The sequence below is a fragment of the Tachypleus tridentatus genome, chromosome 3 (assembly GCF_004210375.1).
Source record: "Tachypleus tridentatus isolate NWPU-2018 chromosome 3, ASM421037v1, whole genome shotgun sequence".
Taxonomy (NCBI): domain Eukaryota; kingdom Metazoa; phylum Arthropoda; class Merostomata; order Xiphosura; family Limulidae; genus Tachypleus; species Tachypleus tridentatus.
The window spans coordinates 7,562,464-7,575,082 of record NC_134827.1 but is presented as its reverse complement, the minus strand read 5'-3'; the positions used below and the strand labels follow the sequence as shown (position 1 = coordinate 7,575,082).

The 12,619-nt window shown below is 29.5% G+C and overlaps 1 protein-coding gene across 1 annotated transcript in view; it reads right to left on the bottom strand.

Annotated features, from left to right (window-relative positions):
* The window catches only part of LOC143246284 (transmembrane 9 superfamily member 3-like), a 37,644-nt gene that overhangs the window by 11,008 nt on the left and 14,017 nt on the right, over positions 1–12,619 (bottom strand). The window contains exons 5-10 of the mRNA XM_076492743.1: positions 12,142–12,219; positions 8,659–8,790; positions 5,587–5,753; positions 5,131–5,225; positions 2,529–2,659; positions 1,574–1,782 (exon numbers count right to left, since the gene is read on the bottom strand). Coding sequence (XP_076348858.1) covers positions 1,574–1,782; positions 2,529–2,659; positions 5,131–5,225; positions 5,587–5,753; positions 8,659–8,790; positions 12,142–12,219 — 812 coding nt within the window. The remainder of the gene's footprint in view (positions 1–1,573; positions 1,783–2,528; positions 2,660–5,130; positions 5,226–5,586; positions 5,754–8,658; positions 8,791–12,141; positions 12,220–12,619) is intronic.

Here is a 12,619-nt window from a genome sequence, read left to right as displayed (position 1 = left end):
ATTTAAAAATACTTTGTTTTGTCACACTTTTTTTTACCCAAAATCATGTAACTGTTCCAATTTACTTTTTCAATACAACTTTACTGTTGTGTCTGTATTGTTCTAATAATAAAATACTCATTTTCTCATCTCCTGATACAGGATCTTACAAGGCAAGCAACCATTAAAAACATGAATGATTTTCCATGAAGCCCAGCTTCTTGCAAAAAACTAGTTTCATTTCAATAATTAATGATTTTTTTGTATATGCTGTTAGAGTACTTATAAATTTACTAATACAAATAAAAAAAAAGCTTTTTCCATCTAAGTAGTCTGCCATTGCATAAGTCTTAGTTTCTATGTTCACTAACCCTAAATACCCTTACCTTATTTTCATATGAGAATATTCCTGTAATTGTAAAACATATGTAACATAACTAAATAATTACAAATTAAAACTCAGTAAAAAAAAAAACTTTTAAAAATTCCAGGTTTGTCATTTATTCCCAATTTTGCAAGTTTCATATTAGAATCCTTTTTTCTCCACAACATGAACTTCCACTGCTCACTCTTTAAATTATCATACATTAAAGCTTACCCAAGAGTTATAAATTTTACAATGACAAAGTTATACAAGAATGTTTTATATCCAATTATGTTTAACCATTAGTTACATCTTGTTCGGAGGCTAAGACTTACGAGTTAATGTCCTAACCACTTGGTGTATTACTATAAAAGGCTCTCAATAAGTTTCTAAAAAATAATCATTAGAGTAAACAAAGTTCAAGTATTGTGATAAACAAAAAAACTGAATATATATTTTTTTTATAAGAGACAGCAGAATCTGGTTAATTACAAATATATACATTGGGATGGACTGACAAATTCTAAAACAATATGTAAGAGCCTTGTTTACATGAAATCTTGTTGAAATTGTGCAAATATCAAAACTCAGTTAATTTATTTGTTTACAAATTACATTTCATAAATTTTACAAAATATCAGTTCACCAAAATTTTCAAATTAAAAACTTGTTGATATATAAGTAGAATTATTACTCTTATTTAAACTGTGAAATTTGATATCTCAGTGTAGCCTTGGTAATGAAGAACCATTTATGTAGTGTTAATCAAATATTAATTGAAATGTTTATATCTACTGCTCCTCTTTTCATATGAAGAAAGTAAATATATATTTAAATATCATAATTCATACAAATGTTTTTATACATAACTAATATTTTTTCCCAGTGGAAGCACATTTGAGCTACATAAACAGGCTATTATGAAAAAAATCTTAAGTAACAAACATTCTTAAATGTTTTCTTTATACATTTTTACAATTAATTTTTTTATTTTAAAAAACCACCATTACAGTTTCAAGTCTTTACTACTCAGATTTGTAACTGAGGAAATTTCCTTAACTTATTTTTTAACTTATAACACACAAATTACTTAAGAGGTGTACAATTAATATGATGTTAATACTTAACCTTATGTTTTAGACTAGGTGAACATAAACATGAACAGGCAGTTAAAAGGATTTCTTGTTTCCCAAACAGAACTCAAAAATGCCTTTAGATTCAGTAACTCACATTTCAATAAAAATTGAACCAAATGGCAGAACACCTCCAAGACAGATGATAACCAATGGTTCCATAAACCATTTCTTCTCTGGGATAGGCCTTGGCACAGCATTTATACGACATGGGTAATTAGGTTGACCAGCCAAATTCCGTCCAAGTACTGTGCCCACTAGTGTCAGGGGCAAGATCACAAATAAGCAGATACATGTTACAGCAACCTGGAATAAAAGAACTGTTTAATTTGTAAACATGGAATTGTAGGATAATGGAAATATATCACAGTTGAAATTATTTATGTGTAAATTTAATAAGAATGATAACAAATAAAGAAAAGATCTTATGTATGTATTGGTGGGTTCAAAAAGTCTCTTTTATTCTAGTAATAATCTTAGAATTATGTGATTAATGAGAAAAACTCAATGAAACATTAGAAATATTAAAAATAACCAGCTCAAAAATAAAATAAGAAATTCCCTTATTCATTTCCCTGTCAACAATGAGCTGCGTAGGATTGAATACAATATTTAAACACAAACTAATGCACTAGGCATCACACTCAGGTTATTAGATTGGTATTTTATTCACTGACTGTGTCTGTTTGTGTGTGTATTTTGAACCTATTTTAGATATGAGATACAGCCAAGACATTTTCAAAGTTATTGTTACTTTACAATTTACAAGCATTTACAATAATGATATGTCCTCTGGTGAGATGGCAGTAAGTCTTTAGATTTACCATGCTAAAATCAGGGTTTGACCCCCCCTGGTGGACACAGCAAATGGCCTGATGTGGCTTTGCTACAAGAAAACACAAACACAATAATGATGTCACTAAGTCTAACGCTTTGCTCGAAACTAAGGGGTAGTTATGTTTAATATAAAAATTACAGTTGTTTTTTTTCACAGTGTCATCTTCTTGACGTTATTTACAATGATAAATGTTATAAAACATTTTCTTACAAACCATTGTTCCAAAAGGTATAGCTCGAGATGCGTGGTAGTATATAGCTATGAAATTGATAAGGAAGGCTGTTACACAGATTAAGGCTGGAAGCATAAATGCACTGAACATCATTTGTTTAATCCATCTCTTTCCTAAACACAGGAAAAAAAAAAACTACTTTCAATTTATCTGCACTAGTGTTGGAAGATTAATGTTCAAAAGGATTACACATCGTCCCTTTTAAAATAAATGTTACACACTCCTATAGGTAATTATAGTAAATGACTGTTCCTAAACTGTTGAAAGACATTTCAAACAGAACTTTCTATATAAGTATCACTTACTGTTTATTGTTACACTTTATACTTTTATCCCTTATTTTCTCTATTTTAACATGAACTTAAAAAATTCATCTGTGGACAGTGAAATGAAAAATTGAAAAATATGAAATTAAATGAAAAAAACGTTGTTTGTCAAAAACAAGAACTGCAGTTTGTAACAGACAATTACATATACGAAAGGTACATTAATAAGTTTTTGTACAACCAACATAATGAGCAAACATATTGCTTACTAAATCATGCACCCACCATTTATCATCACAGCTGCAGCTTTCAACCCTTATAACATCTGTTTGATTTTAGTTTTATATACTTTTATCTTTATCCAGTAGCATGGCAAATGATGTATCACCTGGAGAAATACTGAGCAGCTTAAGGTAAACAAATTATTAGGTCATGTCCTGTAATGTCAAATGAAGTACACTGCATGCATTTATTGAGTAATGATCACAATAAATTTATTTAAGCCTTTCTTAAGCTTTCTTAACTAACCTAATAAGTTTTTAATTCTTACATTTTAGTTGCTTTTGATTTAAAAAATATAACAGATAAAGATCACAGATGAAAATCTAGAATTCCAGCACCTTGAAGTGTTTTGCATTGGGATGCATGGTTTAGTAAGTCATTTATTTTCTCATTATGTTGATGGTACAAAAAATATTTAATTTACCTTTCAAATATGCAATTCAGACTAAAAATATATCAGACAATAGAATAATGTCACAAAACTGGCTTCTTAAGTAACCTATAAATAGGTTAAAAAATTCTATCATTGCCAGAGCAAAATTTTGGTCTAAACACAGCAAACTCTCCTCTCAAACTACTGGTTTTGACTTGTACAATAATATGATCATCTGATTTACATAGTCCAGAATACACTTTTACTTTTGGTTATAAACTTGTCTGATAGCAATTTCAAAAATAATTATAAACATTTCTTGAAAGACAGAGAATATGTGAAAGGTGTGTCATGTGGGTTGAACAAATATAGTGGTATCTCAGCAAAGCAAAGACAAAATGTATATGGTATGTGTTTCTAACTAGTTGACCAACCAGAGACCTTTATAAAAGAAGAGAAAAAAATATAAATGAGAAGTCAGGATATTACTGTACCAAGTGAATGAGAAAATGCTTAGTGAGAATTTATTTAAATATTTCCCTTAGGAATTAAAATCTAGATAACTTTGAATTATTAACTATGTTTTGATATCACATTTATTAACATACATTTGTAAGAGAGTAGTTTAATTAAATTTTGAATGTAACTCTGTAATAAGATTGTGACATGCATGCTCTGACTCACTTTTCTTGTATTCTGCAAATTTGTATGTCATTCATTTAAACAAAGGATATGCATTTCATGTTTGCAAGCCAATAGAAGTGAACTTACTGCTATTTCTAACTTTTAAAATTAATAAATTAACACATGTTAATGCTCATTAACAATGCTGCTAATTTTATATTTGTTTTATTTATTTATAACTTGTTTCAAGCAGTATGTTCACAGACTTACAGTCCTAAAATCTGGGGTTAGGTTCTATCTGATAGACATAGCAAACAGCCCAAAATAAGGTTAGTCCATGATGAAATAGTAGATGTAATGTTTGTCTGATCTAGAATTTTTGCACAAAGCTACTTAAAGGTCTATCTGCACATAGCTGTTCCTGGTTTATAACAGACAAACCACAGGAAAAGCAGCTAATAACACAGCACTCATTCATCGGCTAATGGACTACTACTGTCTGATATTGAATATAGTCACTAAACGGGCTTTGACTCTCAGTCATATAGCACATTCAAGGGTCCTAAACCAGGAGTGAATTTACACAGCAACAGGCTGAAAACCATTAAACTGTGATTTCACAGACTGAAAATAAGAGATAAAATCCTTTTGTATCCCATGGCTTAAGTTAAAGGTTAATTTTCTCAAGGAAAGAATTTCCAACACTAAAAAATCAGGAAATAAAACAGATACACTTAGTAAAAATAATTACAAATTTATGCATTCAATTACTAATAAACTGATCCACTAATAATTTAAATAAGAAAATTATACACCAACAATGATTTCACATGAAAGTTTTATAGCAATGATTTCCAAAAGCTTAATTTTCTCTGCAATATCTGTTAAGTACTGTATATGAAAGTTAATTTTTTAAGAATTTATTCTCTAATCTATATTTCTTTGAAACAGAAGACTATTATCAGTTGCTGTTTAAGCTTCTAATAGCTCAGGTATATCAACTTTAACACACATTTTTCCTAAATGGTTAAACGTTTACCTTGCATGCGAGAATATAAGCTGCCACCAAAGTACCCATTCACAGGAGACGTTGCTGCATACACAAATATTGATGTGCTTAACAGGGATCCTCTCCTGGTAAGAAACAAAACGTAATATTAATGATCTTTACATTTAAACACTGTTGATGCATAAATATTCACAAAGCTCCGATTTTTTACAGCTGATTTTTTTTCATGATTAACTCAACTGTGTACTTTTCAGAAAACCTTTAGGTAAGTGGGTGTCCTTCCAATCTATGTACTGATGTAAGAATTAAATGTCTGTTGTCACTTACAGTTGTTTTATATACTCCTTGTAATAAAAACCAAACAAGTATCTTAATACAAGAAAAAACTAAACAACCACTTTTAGAAAAGTTCCATTTATTTTATTGCAATTTAAAAAAAAATTTCACATACAACTTTATTTCATTCAGAAACATTAAAAAACTTACTCTGTGTACAGTTCTCCCAGTATGGAAAATATGATTACAGAGAAAGCAACAATAATAACTTGGTAACCACATCCAATCAAAGAAGAGAACAACAAAAGATGTGATGGAGGTCGAAAGACATCTCCATGCACTTGTTTCCAGCCATACTCATCTCCTAGATCTCGTTCCTAAGAAGGATAAAAGGCATTATCATGTCAAGTACTATGATGTCATTTCTTAAAAATTATCATGAAAACAATCATATCTTCCAGTAGTCATTTAGTGAAATGTCAATTATGTACAATGTATGAAAATTTGGCTGATTGTAATATTACAGGAAGTGCAATTATTTGAACCTGTTTATGGCTATAAATACAAATACATTTTTTAAGTTTGTCAGGTTGTAGTTGTTAGTGTAAGGATAATTTGTTTTTTAATTTAGTGAGAAGTATTTTTAAAACTTTGCAAATCTACTTACTAGTAGGAAACTTTAGTAGACATTTTTACAAAAATGTATAACGAAAATATCATGACATTTAAACAGTAATAAACTGGGTATGTAGCTTATAATAGTCTTTGTAAAGCTGTCAGTGCCTTTCACAAAACAAAAGCATCCATTCCCCTGACCAGAGATTTATCACCATATCATCTGACCCTGTTGATATTTCACAGATGTGTTCAAACATGCTGGATGAAACTTTTTACACAAAGATGTTTAAACTGCTCTCTATCAAACCTGTGTAGGTTAACTTTGTTTTGTCTGAAATCACTTTGCTTTATATTGCTTCAGTCCAGACAGTTGTTGGTAAGCTGGTGTTTCTAGATCATCTTGCTGGGAGACCAGGTGAATCCAGGTGAGACTGGATAGGCATGCAAGGTGACACTAACCTCTGAAGTTTCCTGTTATGCTCTTAGGAGATCTGTCATTGATTCTTCAGACTCGTGTATTTCAGAACACAATGGTAGTTAGTTTCTCCACATCAATTTGCTCACAGTAGATTGGTTAAATTTAGTTACTTTATTAATCTGCCTTGTTGAATATCCTCTTCTGCTCAAAACACAATGGCTGCCTTTTCTATGGAGTTAACTTGCAACCCTTGGCTATAGTAGCATCACTTACACGTTGTAACAGACGTTTATAAACCGACTCTTTAGAAGAAGAGCCAAAAAACTTTGGTGATGCAATATCAATACACCTTATAAAATTGCTAATTTACTAATTAGAAATTATTGCATCATTAGTAAAACACAGTTGCACCTACATGCATTGGAGCTTTATATCAGATGATTCCAAAGCAGAAATAATCAGGAGATGCAATAAATTTTTCCATCACTGTTTTCACTAATTTACGTATATTTCCATTTTAAAGTACTGCTTTAGGTCAGAATGATAAAACAAAAGCCAAGCTACTGTCACCATCTAAACAATCAATGGTTACTGAATATGTGAAATAGGACAGAAGAGTTGCCAGGTCGTTCGGACTAACCTGCATAAAAAGTTTAACAACAGTTTTGAATTTAGAAGTAAAATAAAGCTTACTGCATAAAACAACAATGTCCATTTCATTAGGTCATCTGGACAACAATGCCTTGTGTATTTTTCATATCAGGAACTGTAGAGCTATTTTTGTTTTTGAAACTATAGGACACAGAAATTTTTACATCCACAAGGTTTAGGTAAAGTTAATAACATAAAATGTATAATAGTACATTATATATATTAATATAAAATCAATGATAGTTAAAAATGTATATTGAGTAAAAATAAAATAATTATTAAAAAAAACAATAACAGTCAGTACTTTGTTCCATACTTTTCTAATCTTGTGTTCAATTTTCAAATTGTTCTCAATAACATATGTACAGTAATTCACACCTTCAAAACCTAACATTAATTCTGGCTCACACTATTTTGCATTTTTTAAACTTATATTCACATTTTACATTTGGTTTTCCTCTGTTTAAAGCACTAGGGTTTTATTAAGAAAGATAAAATGAGTTAATGAAGTGTAAATTTGTTAAAAATTAATAGCTGTATTTTAAATAGAGCTAGGTGATTACCTCAATATAATCAATTTACCTAAATTAAGATTAAACTGATTAATGCCATGAAAATAATCAAATAATAAAAATTAGTGTTTCCAATTATTATTACTTTTGATTATTCCAAATATCCAAGTATTATTTGAGAATAATTGATCAGTTGAATACAATTAAATGAGCCCAGCCATTGATCTATTAACAAAATTCCACTAACTGGCCAGTTCTAGTTTTGAATAAAATTCTCAAATAGCCAAAAATCTGTAACAATAAGAATAGTTTTATCAATATAGTACAAAATACTAGTATTTTGATTGTCAATTTTCCCTCCATGTTATAACTTTAGTGCACTTTTTCTTTTCTGCAACTCAAGACATTAAATATTCCAAACAATACAGATTCACTTAATGAAGCCTTCTTATATAAAGCATATATATCACATCACAAATCTAATATCCTGCTACTAAAAAAATATTTCTACCATGCATTTTAAATACCAGTTAAGAATAAAAATTATATAAAAAATTAACAAATAAGTTTGTGTAAAAATATAAACAAATGCTACCTTATAAAGCTCCTCAGTTTTTAAATGTGTATTATATTAAAGAACAGGTTACATTTTAAAGTATCTCAGCTTTCCGAGTTTGATAAGACAGATAATTATTTCAAATTTTGACATGATACCTGAAAGTGTTTATGCTGCCACGAGATACTTGGTTATTATAAAACCAAAAGATTCAAGCTACAGTTTTCTCCCATTAGACATTTACATTTATTCTAAATGTAAAACTCATCTAAAAATTACAATAAAGTTAATACTCTTACCCCCCACCAATTTATACTTTGACAAATTTGGGTGAAATTTAAATAATGCATTATATAGAGTTATACTTTGAAACCACAATGTTCTCTTTAAACTATAAGCCTTTCTTTAGCCATTTTCAGGTAACAACAAACATCACTGTTAGAATTTTAAACATCCAAAATACAATTATATAACTGAATTTATTATAAAGGTATACACTTTAATGATTAAAAAAACACAAACTTTACCATATCATCCATTTCTTCATCTTTACTGTAGCGTGCATAGTCTTTCCGTAGGGTCCTCATTAAAATCATGCTTACCAAACCAACTAAGAAAATCACCATCATGAAAGAGTTGAATATGGAAAACCAGTGGATCTGGAGTAGAAACAGGTAATTTCCATTTTAAAACAATTTCATTATTAAAATGTGCACAAGTATATCTACAACTTTAGAATGTAACAACAATGGAAAAATTTTGTAACTCTTTACAACAAATTATCCTCAGAGAAAAAAGTAGAAAGCATTGTAAAGCTATTAGAAATAAAGTGCTGTATAAATGTGATGTATACTTACATACAGCTTGCTAGAAAACAGTGATTCAATTATCTTTCTGCTCTAAAACACATAAAATGAAATGTGTGTAGACAATGCACTACAACTCACTGAAAAAGGTTTGTATCATTTTTTAAAATTTCTCCAGTAATACTACTTCATGGTTGGAGGATAAAATTTGATTGATGTGTATTGCAATTAATCACAAGTTTGGCAGATTTAAGTTCATCATGTTGAGAAATTTTCAATTGAAACTTTTAATTTTGTAACAAAATATATCAGAGGGTATTAATTGCTCCTGTATTCCAACTATAAAAAAACTGAATATCAAAACTCAATAAACATAAATATGGCTCCATGGGAGATCTAGCAGGAAGAATGTTGACTTTATAAACTGCCAGTTTTTCTCAAAATATAAAGGATTTCAAGGCATGAAGAATTTTAATTTGTTCTTTACAAGAATACAAGGATCAACCTCAAAAAAGGGTGTTATAAAGCACTCCCAATAAGAATGTTGTAAAATTCTCAAAACAATGCTATTAGGCCATTCATAGCATAATAAAGCAATGTATTTCTTGTTGGATAATCTTAACTTACACACTCACAAAAAAACTGTCCTTACAAAAATAACAGACAAGAGTTTAAAGAATGTATGAATCTTGTGAAAGAACAAAAGATTTCTTCTTTCATCCTTGATGGAGTAACTGAGAAAAAGCAATTGTTTGCAAAGTAGGTATTGAAGGACAAGCTTGTAAAAAGCAGCTTACTGGGCTATGTCATCTTTCTAATCAACATTCTCTATACATGCATTATATTCAGTTTTTTATCACCATAAAAAATTATGTAATATATTTTACATTACATAGGTATTGAACACCTGACTGATTTTTTTTTTTAACATTTACAAATTAAATGACAATCTTCTATTGTAGAAGGGTTATACACAGCTGCATTCAAAGCTTGTACAAAACTACAATTACAGTGAAACTGCTTGGCTTTTGCACTGACAGTCATACAGTGAATTTAGACACAAAGAAAGACACAGCGAATCATTTGAGAGAGGAGAATCTGTGGCTTGTAGCTATCCACTGTCTTAATCATAGCTAGGTGCTTTTTATACAAGACCAATATAAACTATAGAGATAGTAGTATTCATTGATTGATAGCTATGTTTGAATTTCTGTTTTACAAATTAGAGCTTTCTGTTATATAGTGACAATCAAGGAGATATACTTCAAAAAGTGAAGGGCATTTTGCCAGCCTTTTCAATCTGTACCAGAAGAGATCCAAAAATCTCAAAGAGTTGAATGAATTAGGAGACATTTCAGAAACAGTGGTAGAAAATTACACTTGTGTTCACTGTACACAATGGCTGGGACATAGATACAAAGCAACAGAAGTTCTGGTATGATCTTATGTTGTCACAGTGCAGCACTTGGAAAACATAAAAGAAAGAAGTACCAATGAGGTTTGATAGAAAAAAAGTGTTGTAAATGTTAACATCTGCAAAATTTAATATTCTCTGATGAAATTCTCTTTCTACTGGCAAGATCACCTCTTAAGCAACAGTGCTAGTCTTCCATGCCCTTTGCCTTTTGCTGAAACTGCACTTGCAAAACTGTACTGTAGTAAAGAGGATAATCCTACATACAAAGAACTTTGTGTGCTATTAGAAGAAATGTTAGGAGATGAGAAGAGATGAGAATGCAGGGTTGAAATACAGAGTTATTACTCTTACATATGCCAGAAGTAACCCTGAATTCTTTAAATTACACAAGGATCTGTTTGTGGAAAATTTTTTAAATAACATATTTAAATACTAAAAACTAGATTTCCAGTTTTGAGCTGCTTGAAGGTATTTGACCTCATAGCATGGTCTAGTAATGCAGATTAATTATTGGTATTTGGTAATGAGGAGTTGAGAACTTTACTTAATCAATGTTCAGACTTTTATATGCACATGTAATTCCTAAAATGACCCTTTCTGAATGAACTAAAACAGTTCACATGTTGGGGTTTTGGGCATTACAAAAAAATTAATTTTGGAAAAGTGTGATTTGCATGCACAAACTGTAGTTTCCAAACTTAAAAAATACATTCTACAAGTACTCCTAGTGATACGGATACCAAGTGTACCAACAGAATGATTTTCTCAGTTATGCTGTGTATTAAAACAGATTGGTTTTACTATACATATTAGATTCTGAGTTGTAGAACTGCTTTACAAATGAAAGAATATTATTTCTACCTCTCATAATAAATAAAGGACTTGAATTAAAAATGACTGATATGAATTTAGTTTATACATATATATTACACAGTAGGTGAAATTTTGGAATGTTTCCCTAGTTCAAAATGCAAGGCTAAATTTAGCAAAATTGTTTATTATTTTATCTACAATATAATTTGTTATTTTTTCTTTTTTGCTGCTTTGAAAATACAGTATTAAGATTTAGAAATGCTTAAAAACTTTGGGAAATTTCTCTCAATATTCTAAGGAAAATCATAAATAATGTATTTTAGTTCTCAATGACTAAAGAGAACAAACTATTTTTACATTCCAATAAAATAATTTCCATCATACAATGTACAAGTATTTATAAAACTTCTACCTACAATTGAGTATCCACATTTATTCCTCTCAGAAATATAAAGAAACATCATTAAAATGCCAACAGAAAAACAATAACTTAAAGGCAAAATTTTGTAACTTCACATACAACACAAATGAGTCTAACCTTTTAGTGTAGCATTTATTTTCCATTTTCACAAACAATACACCAATCCAAGTATTTAATCATTGAATTGCATAGCCAGTTTGTAAGATTTTAAACCAGGATATCAGGTAGTACATGTAAATGGCAAAAGATGAAGGAAAGTCTTTTTTCATAATACACTCAAGTTTGAGGATTCCTTTTTTAATACCACACCTCTGTGATATTCTTATGGTGTATATGAAAGAAAGATATTTACAATAAGAATCCTTTCAAATATTAATTAGTCCAATTTTTAAAATAAAATGTATATATAAATGAGGAAATAAAACTGTCTAAATATACACTGCAATATTCTTCTAAATTTACATAACAGATTAACATGTTAAGATAATGCATGGATGTAGCATAAGACCAAAGCACTAATTAAATCTTAAATTATACTAAAAATATTACTTACTCTATGTTGAAAGAAGTTAGGATCCAAGTACTTATCAAATCTGCTCTCATACTTGATGCGGGAAGGTTTCCAACTAACCTAAAAATAAACCTTGAATGTTACTATTTTTGATTTATAAACAAAGTGACAAAGGAAACATTAAAGAGAAAACAAACACTGAAAAAAATACATTAATACCATAAATAGTCAAACAATATTGATTTAGTCACTGATTTTCATTTAATTATTAGAGTAATTATTTTCCTATGTACGTATAAAATTAGGAGGACACACCAAACAAACTTGTAAACCAACACAAATTACCAACTTCTGAGATTTTATGTTTATACAGATTTTATATAAGAAAGTAATTGTCAATAAGTTACTTTAGTGTTTACATACAGGTATGATTTAACATCTTACATGTATATAAACAAAGTTATTACAAGCATAAAGAAGCTACCTTGTCTTACAATGTAAATAAAATAGCAACTAATGT